Below are 24,842 nucleotides of genomic sequence, written 5' to 3' on the forward strand. Positions count from 1 at the left end.
GATCAGGTGTTGTTAATCTAAAACTTCACATCTATAATCCTCTTAGTCTATGCTGACATTATCTTCAGCAGCTCAGACACTCTCATGGACAGACGGCTGCTTCTCACTCAGGGCTGCTGTTTATGAGGGAGATATAGGCACTAGTGGGCGGGGCTTTCCACCTTTGATGACATCATACAAAGGGAGAATGTCAATCAAAGTGTTTCTTTTATCAAGTCTGATTAGAACAAACACCATTCATTCATGTTGACCATTAGAGACTGGGTATATTCACACACTGCTGACACACACACAACTGGGGTTAAACCACTTTATAAAAGTGATTTCTGCATGATAGCTCTACTAATATTACTGGAACTTTGAGAAAACATTTAAAAGCTTTTGATTCCGGCTTCAAACCTCTGAAGGCAGATCAAAGCACGTCTCGTAATGCCTCATAATAACGCTGGACACTTTTATGTGAATAATGTCCTGATTCATTAAACTTCGTCAAACAGGAGCGTTTGTAAAAGTGCGACACACACCGGATCCAGATGCCCCGGCGCTCTCACAGACATCTGCTTCTGTTTTATTCTGCACTGTATGAGTCCAGAGAAATGAGGAAACATGTTCATGAACACACACACACACACACACACTCACAAATACACTCATACATACACATAGACACACATACATTACACACAAACAAACATACACATATATAAAAGACACACGCAAATACTCACACACACAAACACACTCACACACAGTTGTACAGTTCACTAACAACTGCTGGACAAATATGATGCTGGTTGTTATAAAAATAACTATAAATGTTCACTGGTTTTAACCCTGACCTATAACCCTATGTTTTAGTTTTCAGACATGAATAAACCTGGTGTAAAATACGGCTTAACCAGTGGTTAAAATGACCTCATGGGGTATATGTTAATCCAGGGTTAAAAGTAAAACTGCATTATTCCAGGGTAAAAAAAAACATGCTGTATTTGTCTAAATACAAGAGCAAAATATTGTTTAATCAAGGGTTAAAATGACTTCATAGAGTTAATGGTAATGCAGGGTAAAACTGACAACAGTACATAGGAAAACAGTATTAATCCTGGGTAAAACTAAATCTTTGTTTAAATGCAAGTGTAAAATATTGTTATTCCCAGGGTTAGAAGTGACTACAGTACATGGGTAAACAGCATTTAACCAGGGTAAACTAATATGCCTAAAAACACGTGACAAATATTGTTTAACCCAGGGTTAAATTACTGCATGGGGTTAATATTAACCCAGGGTTAAAAGTGCATTAAGAAGATAAATAAAACAGCATTAATCCAGGGTAAAATAACATACTATACAAGTGCAAAATATTGTTTAACCCAGGGTTAAATGATCTTATGGGTAAATGTTAACCCAGGGTTAAATTTGACAACAGTACATGGGTAAACAGCATTTACCCAGGGTAAATTAATATGCCAACATTGTCAAAAAACAAGTGACAAAATTGTTTAACCCGGGGTTAAATTACTGTATGGGGTTAATATTAACCCAGGGTTAAAAGTTAATTAAGAGCATAAGTAAAACAGCATCAATCCAGGGTATAATAACATACTATACTTGGGTATAATAACATACTATACAAGTGCAAAACATTGTTTAACCCAGGGTTAAATGATCTTATGGGTAAATGCTAACCCAGGGTTAAATTTGACTACAGTACATGGGTAAACGGCATTAACCCAGGGTAAAACAAATGCCAACTTTGTATAAAACCAAGTGACAAATATTGTTTAACCCAGGGTTAAATTACTGCATGGGGTTAATATAAACCCAGGGTTAAAAGTGAATTAAGAACATTAGTAAAACAGCATTAATCCAGGGTATAATAACATACTATACTTGGGTATAATAACATACTATACAACTGCAAAATATTGTTTAACCCAGGGTTAAATGATCTTATGGGTAAATGCTAACCCAGGATTAAATTTGACTACAGTACATGGGTAAACGGCATTTACCCAGGGTAAAACAAATGCCAACTTTGTCTAAAACCAAGTGACAAATATTGTTTAACCCAGGGTTAAATTACTGCATGGGGTTAATATAAACCCAGGGTTAAAAGTGAGTTAAGAAGATAAGTAAAAAAGCATTAATCCAGGGTATAATAACATACTATACAAGTGCAAAATATTGTTTGACCCAGGGTTAAATGACCTTATGGGTAAATGTTAACCCAGGGTTAAATTTGACTATAGTACATGGGTAAACAGCATTTACCCAGGGTAAATTAATATGCCAACTTTGTCTAAAAACAAGTGACAAATATTGTTTAACCCAGGGTTAAATTACCGCATGGGTTTAATATTAAACCAGGGCTAAAAGTGAATTAAGGACGCAAGTAAAACAATATTAATCCAGGGTATAATAACATACTATAAAAGTGCTAAATATTGTTTAACACAGAGTTAAAATTACAATATGGGGTTTGTGTTAATAAAGTGTTAAAATGAATACAGTACTTAGGTAAAACAGCATTATAACCCATGGTAAATCAAAATGCTATCTTTGTCTAAAAACAAGTGCCAAATATTGTTTAACCCAGAGTTAAAATTACATCATAGGGTTAATGTTAAACCAGGGTTAAAAGTGAATACAGTACATAAGTAAAACAAAATGCTATCTTTGTTTAAATGCAAGTGTAAAATATTGTTAAACCCAGGGTCAAATGACCTTATGGGTTAATGTTAACCCAGGGTTAAATGTGACTACGGTACTTAAGTAAAACAACATTAACCCATGGTAAATCAAAATGCTATCTTTGTCTAAAAACAAGTACCAAATATTGTTTAACCCAGAGTTAAAATTACATCATAGGGTTAATGTTAATCCAGGGTTAAAAGTGAATACAGCACATTAAAACAGTATTAATCCTGGGTAAAACAAAATGCTATATTTGTTTAACTGCAAGTGCCAATACTGTTTAACCCAGGGTAAAAGTGACTACAGTACATAAGTAAAACAGCATTTACCCAGGAAGAATTAATATGATATCTTTGTCTAAATACCAGTGCAAAATATTGTTTAACCCAGGGTTATATTACTTTATGGGTTAATGTTAACCCAGGGTTAAATGTGACTACAGTACATGGTTAAACAGCATCAACCCAGGCTAAAACAAATGCCAACTTTGTCTAAAACCAAGTGACAAATATTGTTTAACCCAGGGTTAAATTACTGCATAGGGTTAATATAAACCCAGGGTTAAATGTGAATTAAGAACATAAGTAAAACAGCATTAATCCAGGTTATAATAACATAGTATACTTGTCTAAAGACAAGTGCAAAATATTGTTTAACACAGGGTTAAAATGACCTCATGGGGTTAATGTTAACCCAGTATTAAAAGTGAATACAGTACATGGGTAAAACAGCAATAATCTAAGGTAGAATAACATGATATCTTTGTCTAAATACATGTGCAAAATATTACTTAACTTAGGGTTAAAATAAGTACATAGGTTTAATGTTAACCCAGGGTTAAATGGTATAACTAGGGTTAAATAGATAAAACAGCATCAACTTAGAGTAAAACTAATGGTAGTTTTATCCAAATACAAGTGCCAAATATTGTTTAACCCAGGGTTAAAATTACCTCATGGGGTTAATTTTAATCCAGGGTTAAAAGTGACTACAGCACATCGCTAAAACAGCAATAACCCAGGAAAAAAAACATTATTATATCTTTGTCTAAATACAAGTGCAAAATCTTGTTTAACCCAGGGTTAAAATTGAATGCAGTAAATAGGTAAAACAGCATTAATCCAGGGTAAACACAATGATATCTTTGTAAATACAAAAATAAAAAAGGTTCAAATGACTTCATCTTATTTGATGCATGCCTTCCAGGTTTAAAATGAACTCGATGTGTGATAAGGATTATCTCTGTGGTCCGGGTCACTGATTAAGACGGTGCTGCTTGAGTGGTGTGTGTCAGAGGATGAGGGTCTGTTTATATTGTCATTTCACACAGTCGAACGGGTTGAACTGCGCACAAAAGGGGTGTTAAACTGCTTCCCCTTCTCAATGGGGCTAAAATGTCATTGGATTTGACAGGACGTGAAGAGCGGCTGAAATATGTGTGGAGTCAGCAGTTAAACAAAGCTGGAGCTGTGGGTCACGAGCGGCGCGGCTCTGTGTTTGTGTACTGTAGACATCCACATGCTGCCTCAGCAGTCAACACTACTGTACTGCTGCCCGCCGAGGGGACTAGCCGCATTCAAGAGGAGTTACTAAGGTTCAGCTCTGACCTATGATGAAGACTCCATCATGAAGTTGTTATTAATTAATCATCTGATGCTTTGATTCACACGTTGGTGATTTTTGTAACACAGCCTACCTGAATGGACACATAATAGACCCACACAAGACGTGATCAATGGTCATTTACCAACTATGACCACTTCTGCTGCAGAGAAACATGCAAAATGTAAAAAGGCTCCATACTGAATCATAAATAAAAAAATACAATCACTTAAAAGTGACAAGATTATCTTTAATCCTGGGTTAAAATATTTTAGACCTGGGTTAAATATTTGATACTTGTTATTAGACTGAAAAGACCATCACAATTAACCTTACAATATATCTTTTGGAATTATGTCAAGACATAATTGAGTTGGGTTAACATTAAGCCTATGATATCATAATAATCATCGTTTATAAAATGCTTATACTTATATTTAGAGAAGCATATTTCAATTTTAAAATCCCTTCCAGAGATTAGCACTGCAAGTAATTCACCACTTTTATTCCAGGGTTAACACTAACCCAATGAAGTCATTTTAATCTTGGGTTAAACTATAATTTACACTTGTATTTAGACAAAACAACACTGTGTATAACTGTGGGTTAACAGTATTTCGCCCATATACTGTAGTCACTTTTACCCAGGTTTAAAATTTACCCCATGAGGTCATTTTAATCCTGGGTTAAACATTTTTTTACATTTGTAGTTAGAGAGGTTTAGCACTGTGCTTAACCCTGGGTTAACAAAGTGTAACCTTTGTGCTGTAGTCACTTTTAACCCTGGGTTAACATTATGCCCATGAGGTAATTTTAACCCTGGGTTAAACAATGTTTTACACTTGTATTTATAGACATTCAGCACTGTGTTTACCCTGGGTTAACATAATCTAATCCCCATGCTTTGGTCAAGTTTAACCCCATGAGGTAATTTTAATCATGGGTTAAATAATGTTTTACATTTAGTGAAGTTAGCTCTGTGCTTACCATGCGGTCTAACATAATTTAGCTTCTGTGCTGCAGTCTCTTTTAACCCAGGGTTAACATTAACCCAGTAAATTCATTTTAATGCTGGGTTAAACAATATTTTATACTTCTTTAAACAAAAATAGCACTGTGTTTAACCATGGGTTAACATTATTTTACCCATGTGCTGTCACTTTTACCCTGGGTTAAAATTAACCCCATGAGGTCATTTTAATCCTGGGTTAAGCAATGTTTTACACTTGTATTTAGAGAAGGTTATGGCTGTGTTTACCCTGGGATAACATAATTTAACCTATGCGATGTGGGCACTTTTAACCCTGGGTTAACATTGACCCCATAAGGTCATTTTATTTATGGGTTATACAATGTTTTACACCTGTATTTAGAGCAGGTTAGCTCTGTTTTTACCTTGTGTTAACATAATTTAGCCCCTGTCCTGTAGTCATTTTTAACCCTTGGTTAACATTAATTAAGTAAAGTAATTTTAACCCTGGGTTAAAAAATATTTTATACTTGTATTTAGACAAAAATAGCACTGTGTTTAACCATGGGTTAACATTATTTTACCCATGTGCTGTAGTCACTTTTAACCCGGGTTAAAATTAACCCCAGGAGGTCATCTTAATCCTGGGTTAAACAATTAGTCACACTTGTATTTAGAGAGGTTTAGTACTGTGTTTACCCTGGGTTAACATAATTCAGCTTCTGTGTTGTAGTTAATTTTAACCCTGGGTTAACCTCAAGCCCATGAGGTCATTTTAATCCTGGGTAATCAATGTTTTACATTAGTATTTAGAGAAATTTAGCACAGCGTCTAACCCTGGATCAACATAATTTAACCTCTGTGCTGTAGTCACTTTTAACCCTGGATTAACATTAACCCAATAATGTCATTTAAATCCTGGATTAAACAGTTTTACACTTGTATTTAAAGAAGGTTAGCTCTGTGTTTACCCAAGGTTAACATCATGTAGCCACTGTGCTGTAGTTACTTTAACCCTGGATTAACATTAACCCAAGTCATTTTAATCATGGGTTAAACAATGTTTTATACTTAAATGTTAGCACTGTGTTTAACCCTTGGTTACATTATTTAGCCTCAGTGTGACACTGGGTTACAGAATGTTTAATGCTTATTAATAAACAAGTGTATTTTACAGTATTCTGATGCCACTTCTAACCCTGGGTTAATGTTTCATACTTTGAAAAAGGTTAGCATTGCATATAACCCTAGGTTAACTCTATATAAGCCTGTGTTATAATCATGTTTCACCATAGGCTAACATTAACACTATGAAGTCTATTTACACTTACATTTAGTCAAGGTCACCATTGTGTTTAACCCAAGGATATAGCAAATAACCATGTGCTGTACAATTATATCTTTTATAAATAATTTAAAATTCCATCTCTATAATATCTCGTCATTTATAAAAGTTTTGTAGTCATGTAAATTACCTCTTACCATATCTACATCAAGCTTAAATTGGATAAAAAAAAGTAACGTGCAACGAATCTTTAAGCTGAACAAACTGTTTAAAACGCATAACAGCTCAGGGTTTTGTGAACTGCAGGGGTTTGTTTTAAGCAGCCGCAGATATTTCATAAGCAGAGGAGGATCATCTCGACTCAGACGCTCGTGATCTTAGTGTTTGTTTCCAGATCTTTGTTGTATCTGTTTTTCCTTCTGGCAATAAACGCCAGCAACAAACAGGCTCAAAGCAGAAGAGGATCTCGGCATGCGCCACTATAAACAGGGATTTCCTCCGGAGCGAGATGGAGAGAGGATCCTGACTTCTGAAATGATCCAGGAAAGTCAGATCCCGGGCATACATGAAAGTCTATCCTCCAGTGAGGGCTCGTGCTTTATATACACATCTATGCAGAATCGCAGCTCACACTCACATACAGGCGCATTGGTGTTCAACACGCATTTGATCGCTGTGCTGAAATGAAGCGAAGGTTTTGATATACTGATTCATATGCTCTAATGGAACTCCAGAAACACTTGTAATAATGACATTTTATGTTCCACTGTGGCCTCACAGCAAGATGGTTGCTGGTTCGAGTCCCAGCTGGGTCAGATGGCTCTTTTCCATTTTATTAGGTACCACTTACTAGCACCAGGTTGGATCCATCTTGCTTTCAGATCTGCCTTAATCCTTCATGGCAGAGATTCAGCAAGCTACTGGAAATATTCCTCAGAGATTTTGCTCCATATTGTCATGATAGCATCACACAGTTGCTGCAGATTTGTCGGCTGCACATCCATGATGCCAATCTCCCGTTCCACCACATCCCAAAGCTGCTCTATTGGATTGAGCTCTGGTGACTGTGGAGGCCATTTGAGTACAGTGAACTCATCTTCATGTTCAAGAAACCAGTCTGAGATGATTGAGCTTTATGACATGCTGCGTTATCCTGCTGGAAGTAGCCATCAGAAGATGGAGACACTGTGCTCATAAAGGGATGGACATGGTCAGCAGCAATACTCAGGTAGGCTGTGGCGTTGATGCTCAATTGGTACTAATGGACCCAAAGAAAATCTCCCCCACACCATTACACCACCACCACCAGCCTGAACCGCTGATACAAGGCAGGATGATCCATGCTTTCATGTTGTTGAGGCCAAATTGTGAGCCGAGCATCCGAATGTGTCAGCAGAAATGGAGACTCATCAGAGCAGCAACGTTTCTCCAATCTTCTATTGTCCAGTTTTGGTGAGTCTGTGTGAATTGTAGCCTCAGTTTCCTGTTCTTAGCTGACAGGAGCGGCACCCGGTGTGCTCTTCTGCTGCTGTAGCCCATCCGCCTCAAGGTTGGACGTGTTGTGTGTTCAGAGATGCTCTTCTGCAGAGCTCGGTTGTAACGAGTGCTTATTTGAGTTACTGTTGCTGGAACCAGTCTGGCCATTCTCCTCTGACCTCTGGCATCAGCAAGGCATTTGCGCCCACAGAACTGGCGCTCACTAGATATTTCCACTTTTTCTCTGTAAACCCTAGAGATGGTTGTGCGTGAAAATCCCAGCAGATCAGCAGTTTCTGAAATACTCAGAGCAGCCCGTCTGGCAGCAACAACCATGCCACGCTCAAAGTCTCTTAAATCCCCTTTCTTCCCCATTCTGATGCTCAGTTTGAGCTGCAGCAGATCGTCTTGACCATGTCTACATGTCTAAACGCAGCGAGCTGCTGCCATGTGATTGGCTGATTAAAACATTTGCGTTAACGAGCAGCTGGACAAGTGTACCTAATAAAGTGGCCGGTGAGTGTATGTTTGCTATGCAGTAATATAAACTTACACAAATCCATACGGACACGTCTTGCTGCAGGTCATGGGGCGGCACTTCGGTATGGAAACACTACATTCACACACATCACAACCATAGCTGTCCTTCTCGAAACCCATGGGGCAGTCCAGAGAGCAGTACATGGACACATCAGGACAGGTTTCATCTGGAAAGACAACAAGAGTATACAGTCAAAAAACAGAAGGTCGCTGGTTCGAGTCCCGGCTGGGTCAGTTGGTGTTTCTGTGTGGAGTTTGCATGTTCTCCCTGTATTGTCGTGGGTTTCCTCCGGGTGCTCCGGTTTCCCCCACAGTCCAAACACATGCGCTATAGGGGAACTGATCAACTAAATTGGCCGTAGTGTATGAGTGTGAATGAGTGTGTATGGGTATTTCCCAGTACTGGGTTGCAGCTGGAAGGGCATCCGTTGTGTAAAACATGTGCTGGATAAGTTGACGGTTCATTCCACTGTGGTGACCCCAGATTAATAAAGGGATTATGCAGAAGAAAACTTCATGAATGCATGAATATGCTAAATCAAGCGTGATTATTTGATTCTAAAGCGTGTCGATGCTGCTGCTGGTGCAGAAACGCCAAGCGTCATCTCTTCAAAACAAACTGCAGGAGGAGAATGTGTAATGTTTTGGGGAAGTTTACGATCCCATGAACCCCGCCATGCTCAAACGTCAGCCTGACCCCTGAAACTCTCTGGGAAAGGTCTTGAGGATCAGTGGAGTGTTGCGGAGCAGCGCTGCAGATCTGAGAGCTGGACTTGTGTGTCAGATCTTTATTTCTTGGACACACTCGTGCGTGCAGAGGCAGTGTTTGCTTGTGTTTGCGGGCCATTGGCGCTTTCTCAAACAGACCTGGGAGTGTTTTGGAGCGCTCTGCACGCAGTACAGTTTTCTCATGAGTTTATATGTGTGTGAATGAGTGTGTGTGTGCCTGGTAATCCTTACATTGTGGGGACCAAAATGTAAGTGTGTGTGTCTGAGTGTGTGTGAGTGTTTGTGTGTGTGTTTTTGAGTGTGTGTGGTTGTGTGCACAGTTTATGTGTGTCTGAGTGTGTTTGTTTATGTGTATGTATGGGTGGTGTGTGTGTTTGAGTATATGCGTGTATGAGTGTGTTTGTGTATGTGTGTGTGTGTGTGTTTGAGTAAATGTGTGCATGAGTGTGTTTGTGTATGTGTCTGTCAGTGCTTGAGTTTGCATGTATGTGTGGTGTATATTTGTGTGTGTGTGTGTGTGTGTGTGAGTGTTTGAGTATTTGTGTGTCTCAGTGTATGTGTGTGTGTGTGTGTGTGTGTGTGTGTGTGTGTTTGTGTATATGTGTGTCTGAATTTGTGTTTAAGTGTTTGATAATGTGTGTTTGAGTATATGTGTCTGAGTGTGTTTGTGTTTGAGTGTGTGTGTTTGTTTGAGAGTAAGTGTGTGCGTGTGTGTGTTTGTGTATGTGTGTCTGAAATTGTGTTTAAGTGTTTGATAATGTGTGTTTGAGTGTGTGTCTGAGTGTGTTTGAGTTTGTGGGTGGTTGTTTGAACAGTATATGTGTGTGTGTGTGTGTGTGTGTGTGTGTGTGTGTGTGTGTGTGTGTGTGTGTGTGTTTGTGTATATGTGTGTCTGAATTTGTGTTTAAGTGTTTGATAATGTGTGTTTGAGTATATGTGTCTGAGTGTGTTTGTGTTTGAGTGTGTGTGTCTTTTTGAGAGTGAGTGTGTGCGTGTGTGTGTTTGTGTATGTGTGTCTGAAATTGTGTTTAAGTGTTTGATAATGTGTGTTTGAGTGTGTGTCTGAGTGTGTTTGAGTTTGTGGGTGGTTGTTTGAACAGTATGTGTGTGTGTGTGTGTGTGTGTGTGTGTGTGTGTGTTTGTGTACTGTATATGTGTGTCTGAATTTGTGCTTAAGTGTTTGATAATGTGTGTTTGAGTGTGTGTCTGAGTGTGTTTGAGTTTGTGGGTGGTTGTTTGAACAGTATGTGTGTGTGTGTGTGTGTGTATGTGTGTGTGTGTGTGTGTTTGTGTATATGTGTGTCTGAATTTGTGTTTAAGTGTTTGATAATGTGTGTTTGAGTGTGTGTCTGAGTGTGTTTGAGTTTGTGGGTGGTTGTTTGAACAGTATGTGTGTGTGTGTGTGTGTTTGATAATGTGTGTCTGAGTTTGTGTCAGTTTGTGTGCGTGTGAGTGTTTGTGTTTATGTGTGTCTGTTTAAGTGTGTTTTGTGTGTATATGTGTGCTTAAGTGTGTGTTAGAATGTGTGTTTGAGGTCATGTATATATTTATGTGTGTGTATTTGAATATGTGTGTGTTTGATTGTGTTTTTGTGTATGTGTGTTGTATATATTTTTGTGTTTTTTTGTGTGTGTTTGAGCGAACTGTATGTTTGTGTATATTTGTGTTTATATATATATTTGTGTTTGCGCGTGCGTGCGTGTGTGTGTGTGTGTGTGTGACTCACTGTTGATACACTGGCAGAGCAGACAGCCGCTGGGGTCCTGCTGGAAGCCGTATGGGCAGTGGTGTTCAGACAGAGAGCAGTTCTGCAGCGGTGGGCAGAGCAGTGGACTCACAGTCTCATATGACGGCTCTGAGGACAACAACACACTGTTACACACACACACACTCTAAAACCAGGATTATGACACCACATTTTACGCACATGTTCTTCTTCACCCAGAAATGATGCTGCAGATCCTGTCACTGGGGTGTCACTTTTCAAAACGTCCACCTTCGTACTCAACAGGGCCACATTTACACAGTACATCAAAGCCAGCATCTGATTAGTGTATGTAGGGTTGTTAATGATCTATCTGGGCTCTTCTTTATCTTGAATAAATTAATTTCCCTCATAATCTTTAATCAAATACCATAACCTTCACTCCCACCTGGAAACAGGTTATCTACACTTCTGGTCACATGGAATGCATTTTTGGGTGGAGTTATCATTGATTTGGGGTGGAGTTATCAATCCAAATCAATCAGGGCTATCAGTCATTTAAAGTAGAGCTATCAGTCCTTTAGGGCGTGGCTATCAGTCCTTTAGGGCGTGGCTATCAGTCCTTTAGGGCGTGGCTATCAGTCCTTTAGGGCGGGGCTATCAGTCATTTAAAGTAGAGCTATCAGTCCTTTAGGGCGTAGCTATTTGTTCTTTAGGGCGTGGCTATCAGTCCTTTAGGGCGTGGCTATCAGTCCTTTAGGGTGGGGCTATCAGTCATTTAAAGTAGAGCTATCAGTCCTTTAGGGCGTGGCTATCAGTCCTTTAGGGCGTGGCTATCATTCCTTTAGGGCGGGGCTATCAGTCATTTAAAGTAGAGCTATCAGTCCTTAAGGGCGTAGTTATTTGTTCTTTAGGGTGTGGCTATCAGTCCATTAGGCTGGAGCTATCAATCCTTTAGAGTGGAACTATCTGTCTTTTAGGGTGGAGTTATCATTCATTTAGGGTGGAACTATCAGTCCTTTAGGGCGGGGCTATCAGTCATTTAAAGTAGAGCTATCAGTCCTTTAGGGCGTAGCTATTTGTTCTTTAGGGTGTGGCTATCAGTCATTTAGGCTGGAGCTATCAATCCTTTAGAGTGGAACTATCTGTCTTTTAGGGTGGAGTTATCATTCATTTAGGGTGGAACTATCAGTCCATTAGGGTGGAGCTATCAGTCATTTAGGGTGGAGCTATCTGTCCTTTAGGGTGGAGCTATCAGTCCTTTAGGGTGGAGCTATCAGTACTTTAGAGTGTGGCTATCAGTCCTTTAGTGTGGAGCTACTAGTCATCTAGGGCAGGACTAACAGTAATTTAGAGTGGGGCTATCAGTTTTTTAGGGCGGCATTAACAGTCATATAGGGTGGAGCGATCTGTCATTTAGGACGGGGCTATCAGTCATTTAAGGTGGACCTATCAGTCATTTAGGGCGGGGTTTTCAGTCATTTAGGGCGGGGCTTTCAGTCAATTAGGGTGGGTTTTTCCTGCTATTTAAGGCGGGACTATCAGTCCTTTAGGGCAGGGCTATCAGTTCTTCAAGGAGGAGCTAACAGTCATTTAGGGTGGGGCTATCAATCATTTAGGGCGGGGCTATCAGTGTTTATCTCTTTCTACCTTGCCTTTATCCAGAAGTGAATGTTCCTCCATTTTGTTAGCATGCCAATCTTCCAATAATCCAATCAGTTCCCAAAGGATGAAATCGTGCACTACTGTAATTGTTTTTCAGGACTGTTTCAACTGGATGATAGTAACAATATGCCAATAAAATGACGATCTTAACTTCAGTTTCATGGTGTGTTTTAAAGTACAAATGTGGACCTGTTAAGTACAAAAGCGAACCTTTTATAACGGCACCACCCCAGTGACATGTTTTATACCCTTATTTCAGAGAGAGTCCTGATTAACTGCTGATCACAGTATACTGCATTCTCATTTCAATATGGCAACATAATATCAGCTCAGGCTGCTGACAAACCTATTGGGATTATTCTGAGATAACAACCTCCTGGATGTACTTTATCACTGACATAAACTATGCCAGAGTGTTCTTCATTAGCCTGTGTGCACACCGTCACTGACATTTCAACAATGCATTCTGAGAAAGAGGATTTCAGCCCTGCCACCCAGCGCTGATCAACATCATCCAGCAGCGGCTGTATTTCAATTATGAAGACACACTTTTCTCTAGAATGACATGCAGTAATGAGAGCAGGAGCATAAAGTAGGGACTTAAAGACACCAGGCTGCTAGATTTACAGCGGTGAGGCAAACGGCTCATGTGTTTCTGCTGAACTCATCCTCGTGTGCACCAGGAAGAAAAGCTGGAGTGTGTTGTTTGGCTCAGATCACGTGATTCACTCCGGGGGTAAAACACACTTTAACTGCAAACAGAAGCGTACCATTACACATAAACACAGCCGCATTCACCACCAGCGCTGGACAATAACTGTGTTTACTTCACTACTGTACACTTATTAAGCATCTACACTTGTCCACGTATTTCAGCAGAGTTTTACTTCACTTTCCACAGCCAAATACTGTACTTTTATCCCACTACCCCTGTGCTAAACAGCAGAGTAAGAAGTGAATCTGGAGGGGAGGAATCACTCAGATGCATTACTGGTGTTTTATTCCTGAATGAGCTGAATTTTGTCACTTTATTTGTTTAATTGGTTCACAAATATAATTTGTGAATATGACTCATGCGACCACATCTGTTCTGGAGTAAACATCTCAGTGATTCAGAGTCTCCTGTAAACAACTCACCGATTCAGATGATCTGTTCAGAGTGAGTCTATAGTAAACAACTCACTGAATCAAATGATCCATTCAGAGTGAGTCTTCAGTAAACAACTCACTGATTCAAATGATCCAGTCAGAGTGAGTCTCTAATAAACAACTTACAGATTCAAATGATCCAGTCAGAATGAGTCTCCAGTAAACAACTCACTGATTCAAGTGATCCAGTCAGAGTGAATCTTCAGTAAACAACTTACCGATTCAAATGATCTGTTCAGAGTGAATTTTCAGTAAACAACTCACTAATTCAAATGAACCAGTCAAAGTGAGTCTCCAGTAAACAACTCACTGATTCAAATAAACCATTCAGAGCGAGTCTCCAGTAAACAATTCACTGATTCAAATGATCTGTTTAGAGTGAGTCTTCATTAAACAACTCACTAATTCAAATGAATCAGTCAAAGTGAGTGTCCAGTAAACAATTCACTGATTCAAATGATCTGTTCAGAGCGAGTCTCCAGTAAACAATTCACTGATTCACATGATCTGTTCAGAGTGAGTCTCCAGTAAACAATTCACTGATTCAAATGATCTGTTTAGAGTGAGTCTTCAGTAAACAACTCACTGATTCAAATGATCTGTTCAGAGTGAATCTTCAGTAAACAACCCACTAATTCAAATGAATCAGTCAAAGTGAGTTTCAAATAAACAATTCAATGATTCAAATGATCCATTCAGAGTGAGTCTCCTGTTAACAGCTCACTGATTCAAATGATCCATTCAGAGTGAATCTTCAGTAAACAACTTACCGATTCAAATGATCTGTTCAGAGTGAATCTTCAGTAAACAACTCACTAATTCAAATGAACCAGTCAAAGTGAGTCTCCAGTAAACAACTCACTGATTCAAATAAACCATTTTTTTTTTTTTTTTTATTAAAGAGGTCGATCAAATACAATTATATACATATAGACAAATAATACAAATAAACAAATGCACAGAAATACACACAAAGACAAATAAACGCCAGGGTAACAAAAATAGGACTGATGAAATAAAGTTACATCTTAAAGAGACACAAAAGAAGAATATAAGGATACCGTTTTTGTTGCTTTTGGATGAAGAGAATGCTGGATAGTTTCCAAATATTGGTCTAGGTCGATTTTGAATAGATCAAAAAAAAGGTTTAGAGCCACTAAACTTCTGTTTGTGAATATGAAACTTGGCTAATAGAATACACAAATTAACTACATATACTTTTTCCATGTTTTCTTTTGAGTCATCAAATAATCCAAAGAATATAACTTTAAAAGAAAAGGAAAAGTCCCTCATAATATAAGATTGAATAAAGATCAACAAATCTGACCAGAATCTCTCTGTGAAGGAGCACTGCCAGAACAAATGAATAGAGTCTTCCTCTGAAGAGTGACACAATGAGCAGTTTAAATCAATGTCAGGCTTATATTTCTGAAGACAGACCTTAGTAGGATGATTCAAATAAACCATTCAGAGCGAGTCTCCAGTAAACAATTCACTGATTCAAATGATCTGTTTAGAGTGAGTCTTCATTAAACAACTCACTAATTCAAATGAATCAGTCAAAGTGAGTGTCCAGTAAACAATTCACTGATTCAAATGATCTGTTCAGAGTGAGTCTTCAGTAAACAACTCACTGATTCAAATGAACCAGTCAAAGTGAGTGTCCAGTAAACAATTCACTGATTCAAATGATCTGTTCAGAGTGAGTCTTCAGTAAACAACTCACTGATTCAAATGAACCAGTAAAAGTGAGTCTCAAATAAACAATTCAATGATTCAAATGATCCATTCAGAGTGAATCTTCAGTAAACAACTTACCGATTCAAATGATCTGTTCAGAGTGAATCTTCAGTAAACAACTCACTAATTCAAATAAACCAGTCAAAGTGAGTCTCCAGTAAACAACTCACTGATTCAAATAAATCATTCAGAGCGAGTCTTCAGTAAGCAATTCACTGATTCAAATGATCTGTTTAGAGTGAGTCTTCAGTAAACAACTCACTGATTCAAATGATCTGTTCAGAGTGAGTCTTCAGTAAACAACTCACTGATTCAAATGATCCGTTCAGAGTGAATTTCCAGTAAACAACTCACTGATTCAAATGATCTGTTCAGAGCGAGTCTCCTGTTAACAACTTACTGATTCAAATGAACCATTCAGAGAGAGTCTCCAGTAAACAACTCACTGATTCAAATGATCCAGTCGGTGTAAGTCTTCAGTAAATACCTCACTAATTCATATGATCCATTCAGAGTGAGTCTCCATTAAATGATTCACTGAATTAATAAACTGATTTGTTATGAACATAACATAAATGAATGATCTCTTCCGCATATAATAGATATAAAATCCTTTTCATATTAGGACTATAGTTTTATTTTTGTCAGCACACATTTTTCGTTTATTCATGATTGTATGTTAAATATATGCAGTTATTTTCACTTGTTTGCACATTTATGATGAATTATGAGCATGATGAGTTCTGGTAACACATTTCTCTTGCAAAATCATCACTAAGAACTTTCACTACTTGTTTACACAATGAACAAATGCAGATTGCAGACACAATATGAAGAGAATCAGCAGGAATAAACCACACACACACACACACACACACACACACACTGCTGCCTCTGCCACCTCAGAAATAAAACCTCAACCGGGAGAGAGGCATGCTGGGATGCCACATGTGCAGCCCTGTTGGCACGCACCGAGCTAAAGAGGTGTGACTAATTATTCTTCCAGAAAATAATCTTGTGTAATTAAGGACAGCAGGTGGCTTCCATTTGACTGCAGAGACTGTAAAAGACGAAGCTTCAGACGTGATTGAACACACACACACACACACAGCCGGAGCTTTAAAGAGCTGTGTGTGTGTGTTTCAGAACAGTGTACAATAAACCTCAGGCAATATCTGCACACACTGCTAGAAACACACACACACACGCGCACACACACACAAACACACACATACATACATACATACATACATACATACATACACACACACACACACACACACAAACACACACACACTTGACTGCATCGCTTGAATCAGTAAATCAGTGAGTTGTTTACTGAAGACTCACTCTGACTGGATCATTTGAATCAGTGAGTTGTTTACTGAAGACTCACTCAGACTGGATCATTTGAATCAGTGAGTTGTTTACTGAAGACTCACTCTGACTGGATCATTTGAATCAGTAAGTTGTTTACTGGAGACTCACTCTGAATGGATCATTTGAGTTAGTGTTTTTTTTTTACCTGAGATTCACTCTGAATGGATCATTTGAATCAGTAAGTTGTTTATTAGAGATTAACTTAGAATAGATCATTTGAATCAGTGAGTTGTTTACTGGAGACTCACTCTGAATGGGTCATTTGAATCAGTGAGTTGTTAACAGGAGACTCATTCTGAATGAATCATCTGAATCTGTAAGTTGTTTATTAGAGATTCACTCAGAATGGATCATTTGAATCAGTGAGTTGTTTACTGGAGATTCACTCTTAATGGATAATTTGAATCAGTGAGTTGTTACAGGAGATTCTCTCTTAATGGATAATTTGAATCAGTGAGGTGTTTACTGGAAATTCACTCTGAATGGATCATTTGAATCAGTGAGGTGTTTACTGGAGATTCACTCTGAATGGATTATTTGAATCAGTGAGGTGTTTACTGGAGATTCACTCAGAATGGATCATTTGAATCAGTGAGGTGTTTACTGGAAATTCACTCTGAATGGATCATTTGAATCAGTGAGGTGTTTACTGGAGATTCACTCTGAATGGATTATTTGAATCAGTGAGGTGTTTACTGGAGATTCACTCAGAATGGATCATTTGAATCTGTAAGTTGTTTACTGGAGATTCACTCTTAATGGATAATTTGAATCAGTGAGTTGTTTACTGGAAATTCACTCTGAATGGATCATTTGAATCAGTGAGGTGTTTACTGGAGATTCACTCTGAATGGATAATTTGAATCAGTGAGTTGTTTACAGGAGATTCACTCTTATTGGATAATTTGAATCAGTGAGTTGTTTACAGGAGATTCACTCTTAATAGATCATTTGAATCAGTGAGGTGTTTACCGGAGATGCACTTTAAACAGATGTTTGTGTGTATGTGTTTGTTTATATGTCTGATGTGTGTGTGTGTGTTCATACCCTCACAGAAGGGACAGCACTCTCCGGGGATGTGGACGGGGTTGTGGCAGCTCTGTTTGCAGGCCATGGCGGTGCAGTGAGTCTCTCCGTCCACACACTGGCAGAAGGTGCAGTCGTCCTCCTTCCACTGATCCTCGTGCGCTCGCAGACGCTCACTGAACCAGCAGCTCGCCTTACTGCTCTCCACTGACAGCAGCTGCACATCTGCGCACACACACACACACACACATGGACACAAACATATTAGACATCAGATACACAAACACACTGTGTGTGTGTGTGTGTTTAATCACTTATTCATCAGAGGTTGCAACACAGGATAAATCACCAACTATCCCAGCATAAGTATTATGCAGCGAATGCTCTTACAACTGCAACCCTGTACTGGGAAACACCCATACACTCTCATTCACACACAAACTCATACACTACGGCCAATTTAGTTGATCAATTCCCCTATAGTGCATGTGTTTGGACTTGTGGGGGAAAGCGGAGCACCCGGAGGAAACCCACGTGAACGCAGGGAGAACATGCAAACTCCACTCAGAAACGCCAACTGACCTAGCCAGGATTGTGAGGTCACAGTGCTAACCACTGAGCCACCGTGTTGCCCTATTATTAATACATTATTATTATTATTATTATTTCACAGCAGAACATATTCTTCCTCTAAGGAGCAGCTCATGGCACTTGTGAGTTACACAATAACAGCTCAGTTGTGTCTGTTTCTCCCACAGAAACTGTCAGCGGTTGACCTTTAACCTATAGGAGCAGTAGGTCAGATGTGCTGCTGTGACTGAAGCCTGAGCTGCTGAAAGCCCATGACGGATCATCTGGAGAGTCTACAGACTCCAGTGTGACGCGACACTGAGGGAAATAAAGCGTGAGTGTGCAAGTTTGTGTTTTTCTGTGTGTATGTGTGTGTGTGTGTGTGTGTGAGTGTGTATATATATATATATCTGTGTTTACAGTGTTCGTTGTGTGTGTGTGTGTGAGAGAGAGAGACAGAAAGTGTGTGTGTATGTGTGTGTTTTGTGAGAGTGCACATATGCATGTGTGAGAAGTTGTATGTGTGTGTATATGTGTGTGATTTTGTGTGTGTACAAGTTTGTGTGTGTATGTGTGTGTGTGTGTGTGTGTGAGTGTATATATATATATATATATATATATATATATATATATATATATATATATATATATATATATATATATATATATATATACCTGTGTTTACAGTGTTCGTTTTGTGTGTGTGTGTGTGTGTGTGTGTGTGTGAGAGAGAGAGAGAGACAGATAGTGTGTGTGTTTTGTGAGAGTGCACATATGCATGTGTGAGAAGTTGTATGTGTGTGTATATGTGTGTGATTTTGTGTGTGTACAAGTTTGTGTGTGTGTGTGTGTGTGTGTGTGTGTGTGTGAGTGTATATATCTATATATATCTGTGTTTACAGTGTTCGTTTTGTGTGTGTGTGTGTGTGTGTGTGTGTGAGAGAGAGAGACAGATAGTGTGTGTGTGTGTTTTGTGAGAGTGCACATATGCATGTGTGAGAAGTTGTATGTGTGTGTATGTGTGTGATTTTGTGTGTGTGTGTGTGTGTGTGTGTTTGCATGTGAATGTGTGTCTACTTTGTGTGTGTGTGAGAGAGAGAGACAGAGAGTGTGTGTATGTGTTTTGTGAGAGTGCACATATGCATGTGTGTGTGTATGAAGGTGTATGTGTGTGTATATGTGTGTGATTTTGTGTGTGTGCAAGTTTGTGTGTGTGTGTGTTTGCATGTGAATGTGTGTCTACTTTGTGTGTGTGTGGGAGAGTGAGAGAGACAGAGAGAGTGTGTGTATGTGTTTTGTGAGAGAGTGCACATATGCATGTGTGTGTGAGAGGTATGTGAGTGTATATGTGTGTGTGATTTTGTGTTTGTGCAAGTTTGTGTGTTTGTGTGTGTGTGTATGTGCATGTGTGTCATCTGTGTGTGTGTGTGTGTGTGTGAGAGAATGTGTGCATGTGTTTTGTGAGAGAGTGCACATATGCATGTGTGTGTGAGGTGTATGTGTGTGTATGTGTGTGTGTGATTTTGTGTGTGCAAGTTTGTGTTTGTGTGTGTATATGTGCATGTGTATGCACATGTGTGTCTACAGTGTTTGTTTGTGTGTGTATGTGAGAGACACAGAGAGAGTGTGTGCATGTGTTTGTGAGAGTGTGCACATATGCATGTGTGTAAAAAGGTGTAAGTATGTGAATATGTGTGTGTGTGAGAATATGTGAGTGTGTGCATGAGTGTACAAGTTTGTGATTTTGTGTGTGTGTGTGTATGCGTGAATGTGTATGTGCATGTGTGTCTACAGTGTGTGTGTGTGCCAGAGAGAGAGAGAGAGAGAGAGTGTGTGTTTGTGTGTGTGTGCATATGTGAACATGTTTATTGTGTGTATGTTTGTGTATGTGAGCATATGTAGTAGTTTGTGTGTGTGTGTGTTTATATATGAGATTTTGTGTGTGCGTGAATGTGCAAGTTTGTGTTTTTGTGTGTGTATGTGTGTGTGTGTGTATATATATATCTGTATTTATCTGTGTTTACAGTTTTCGTTTGTGTGTGTGTGTTTGTGTGTGTATGTGTGTGAGAGAGAGAGAAAGACAGAGTGTGTGCATGTGTTTTGTGAGTGTGCACATATGCACGTGTGTGTGAGAAGGTGTATGTGTGTGAATATGTGTGCATGAGTGTACAAGTTTGTGTTTTTGTGTGTGTGTGTGTGTGTGTGTGTGTGTATGTGTGTGTGTATGTGTGCATGTGTATATGCATGTGTCTACAGTGTGTGTTGGTGTGTGTTTGTGTGTGTGTGTGTGTCAGAAAGAGAGAGAGAGAGTGTGTGTGCGTGTGTGTGTGCATGTATGCATGTGTGTGTGAGAAAATGTGTGTGCATATGTGTGTGTGTAAGTTTGTGCTTTTGTGTGTGTGTGTGTTTGTGTGAAAGCGTGTATGCGTGGATGTGTATGTACATGTGTGTCTACAGTGTGTGTGTGTGTGAGACAGAGAGAGAGTTTGTGTGAGAGTGTGCACTGTGCACATATGCATGTGTGCATGAGAAAGTTAATGTGTGTGTATATGTGTGAGTTTGTGTGTGTGTGTGCACGTGTATGTGTACATGTGTGTTTCTGCAGTGTGTGTATCTGTATTTTTGTGTGTGTGAGAGAGAGTGTGTGTGCATGAGTGTATGCGACACAGTGGCTCAGTGGTTAGCACGGTGGCCTCACAGCAAGAAGGTCTCTGGTTCGAGCTTCGGCTGGGTCACTTGGCATTTCTGTGTGGAGTTTGCATGTTCTCCCTGTGTTGGCGTGGGTTTCCTCCGGGTGCTCCGGTTTCCCCCACAGGGGAATTAATGAACTGAATTGGCCGTAGTGTATGTGTGTGTGTGTGAATGAGTGTGTATGGGTGTTTCCCAGTACTGGGTTGCAGCTGGAAGGGCATCCACTGTGTAAAACACGTTGGAATAGTCGGTGGTTCATTCTGCTGTGGTGACTCCTGATGAATAAGGGACTAAGCTGAAGTTTAATGAAGGTATGTCTCCTGTATATACTGTATATATTGTTCACCTATGCAGACGGGACAGCACTCTCCTTCAGGAATGTAAGAGTTCTGGCAGTCCAGCTCAGCACACTCGGCTTTAGAGCAGAAGGAGACTCCTCCACGACACTGACACAACCAGCACGGGTCCATACGGTACAGCTCACCCTCCGAGAACTGCTGACCGTTGTGCACACACCTGGGGGAAACTGCAGACAAAACACACGGTTCAGGAGTCTTACACACACATTATAGACACACACACACACACATACACACACACACACACACACACACATACACACACACACACACACACACATACACATCTGGGGGAACTGCAGACAAAACACACGGATCAGGAGTCTTACACACACATTATAGACACACACACACATACACACACACACACACACACACACACACACACACACACACACACACACACACACACACATCTAGGGGAAACTGCAGACAAAACACACGGATCAGGAGTCTTACACACACATTATAGACACACACACACATACACACACACACACACACACACACACATACATACACACACACATCTGGGGGAAACTGCAGACAAAACACACGGTTCAGGAGTCTTACACACACATTATAGACACACACACACACATACACACAGACACACATACACACACACGCACACACACATACACACACACACACACACACACCTGGGGGAAACTGCAGACAAAACACACGGTTCAGGAGTCTTACATACACATTATAGACACACACACACACACATACACACACACACACACACACACACACACACACACACATCTGGGGGAAACTGCAGACAAAACCCAACATTCAGGAGCAATGAGCAATTTTTTGGTGTGTGTGTGTGTGTGTGTGTGAGTGTGCATGTGTATATGTGTATTTGTGCATGTGTAGATGTGTGTGATATTTGTGAGTGTGCAAGTGTTTTTGTGTGCATGCATGTGTGTGCATATGTGTGAGCGTGTGCACTTGTGTCTTTAATATGCCTATGTATAAATGTGTGCGCATGCATATGTGTGTGGGTGTGCATGTGTTTTTTTGTGTGCATATGTGTGTGTGTGTGTGTGCGCATGCCTATGTGTGTGGGTGTGCATGTCTGTGTGTGCATATGCGTGAGTGTGTGCCTGTGTGCATATGTGTGTGTGTGTATTTGTTTTTTGTGTGCATTTGCGCGAGTGTGTGAGCATGCATATGTGTGTGGGTGTGCATGTGTGTGTGCATATGTGTGAGCGTGTGTGGATGCATGTGTGTGTGTGTGCACATGTGTTTTTGTGTGTATATGTGTGAGTATGTGAGTGTGCATGTGTTATTTGTGTGCATATCTGCGAGTGTGCGTGCATATGTGTGTGGGTGTGCTGTGTGTGTGCATATGTGTGAGTGTGTGCGTGTGTTTTTAGTCATTATTTGTGTGTGCATGTGTGTGCGTGAGTGTGCATATGTGTGTGCATGTGTGTATTTGTGCATATGTGTGAGTGTGTATGCATGTGTTTTAGTATGCGTGAGTGTGCATATGTGTGTGTGTGTGCATGTGTGTGTGCATATTTGTATTTGCAGATTTGTGTGAGTGTGTTTGCATGCGTTTTTTGTGTGCATGTGTGTGTGTGTGTGTGTGTGCGTGTGTGTGTGTGTGCATATGTGGGAGTATGTGTGCATGTGTTTTTGGTGTGTGTGTGTGTGCATATGTGTGTGTGCTTATGTGTGATTGTGTGTGCATATGTGTATGTGCTTATGTGTGATTGCGTGTGCATGTGTGTGTGCGCATATGTAGAAGTATGTTTGTGTGTGTGTGTGTGTGTGCATATGTGAGGGAGTGTGCATGTGTTTTTGGTGTGTGTGTGTGTGTGTGCATATGTGTGTGTGCTTATGTGTGATTGTGTGTGCATGTGTGTGTGTGCATATGTGGAAGTATGTGTGTGTGTATGCATGTGTTTTAGTATGCGTGAGTGTGCATATGTGTGTGTGTGTGCATGTGTGTGTGCATATTTGTATTTGCAGATTTGTGTGAGTGTGTTTGCATGCGTTTTTTGTGTGCATGTGTGTGTGTGTGTGTGTGTGCGTGTGTGTGTGTGTGCATATGTGGGAGTATGTGTGCATGTGTTTTTGGTGTGTGTGTGTGTGCATATGTGTGTGTGCTTATGTGTGATTGTGTGTGCATATGTGTATGTGCTTATGTGTGATTGCGTGTGCATGTGTGTGTGCGCATATGTAGAAGTATGTTTGTGTGTGTGTGTGTGTGTGCATATGTGAGGGAGTGTGCATGTGTTTTTGGTGTGTGTGTGTGTGTGTGCATATGTGTGTGTGCTTATGTGTGATTGTGTGTGCATGTGTGTGTGTGCATATGTGGAAGTATGTGTGTGTGTATGCATGTGTTTTAGTATGCGTGAGTGTGCATATGTGTGTGTGTGTGCATGTGTGTGTGCATATTTGTATTTGCAGATTTGTGTGAGTGTGTTTGCATGCGTTTTTTGTGTGCATGTGTGTGTGTGTGTGTGTGCGTGTGTGTGTGTGTGCATATGTGGGAGTATGTGTGCATGTGTTTTTGGTGTGTGTGTGTGTGCATATGTGTGTGTGCTTATGTGTGATTGTGTGTGCATATGTGTATGTGCTTATGTGTGATTGCGTGTGCATGTGTGTGTGCATATGTAGAAGTATGTTTGTGTGTGTGTGTGTGTGTGCATATGTGAGGGAGTGTGCATGTGTTTTTGGTGTGTGTGTGTGTGTGTGCATATGTGTGTGTGCTTATGTGTGATTGTGTGTGCATGTGTGTGTGTGCATATGTGGAAGTATGTGTGTGTGGGTGTGTGTGCATATGTGAAGGAGTGTGCATGTGTTTTTGGTGTGTGTGTGTGTGCATATGTGTGTGTGCTTATGTGTGATTGTGTGTGCATATGTGTATGTGCTTATGTGTGATTGTGTGTGCATGTGTGTGTGCATATGTAGAAGTATGTTTGTGTGTGTGTGTGTGTGTGTGTGTGTGTGTGTGTGTGTGTGTGTGTGTGCGCATATGTGAGGGAGTGTGCATGTGTTTTTGGTGTGTGTGTGTGTGTGTGCATATGTGTGTGTGCTTATGTGTGATTGTGTGTGCATGTGTGTGTGCATGTGTGTGTGCATATGTGGAAGTATGTGTGTGTGGGTGTGTGTGCATATGTGAAGGAGTGTGCATGTGTTTTTGGTGTGTGTGTGTGTGTGTGTGTGCTTGTGCATTCGTTTTTGTGTGAGTGTGTTTGTGGTGTCTGTTTTTGTATGTATGTATGTATGTGTGTGTGT

At 40.0% G+C, this 24,842-nt stretch overlaps 2 protein-coding genes across 7 annotated transcripts in view; both read right to left on the reverse strand.

Moving 5' to 3' along the window:
* The window catches only part of arhgap11a (Rho GTPase activating protein 11A), a 1,047,489-nt gene that overhangs the window by 162,948 nt on the left and 859,699 nt on the right, over positions 1-24,842 (reverse strand). The window lies entirely within an intron of this gene.
* LOC141378483 (cysteine-rich motor neuron 1 protein) overlaps positions 1-24,842 on the reverse strand; it is a 98,724-nt gene that overhangs the window by 17,250 nt on the left and 56,632 nt on the right. For all 6 annotated transcript variants that reach the window (XM_087289947.1, XM_087289946.1, XM_087289950.1 and 3 more), the window contains 4 exons: positions 21,569-21,748; positions 17,983-18,186; positions 11,023-11,151; positions 8,581-8,734 (listed from right to left, as the gene is read on the reverse strand). In XM_087289947.1, the coding sequence (XP_087146073.1) occupies positions 8,581-8,734; positions 11,023-11,151; positions 17,983-18,186; positions 21,569-21,748 (667 nt within the window). The remainder of the gene's footprint in view (positions 1-8,580; positions 8,735-11,022; positions 11,152-17,982; positions 18,187-21,568; positions 21,749-24,842) is intronic.

The sequence above is a fragment of the Danio rerio genome, chromosome 17 (genome assembly GCF_052040795.2).
Source record: "Danio rerio strain M-AB ecotype USA chromosome 17, GRCz13ab, whole genome shotgun sequence".
Classification (NCBI taxonomy): Eukaryota; Metazoa; Chordata; class Actinopteri; order Cypriniformes; family Danionidae; genus Danio; species Danio rerio.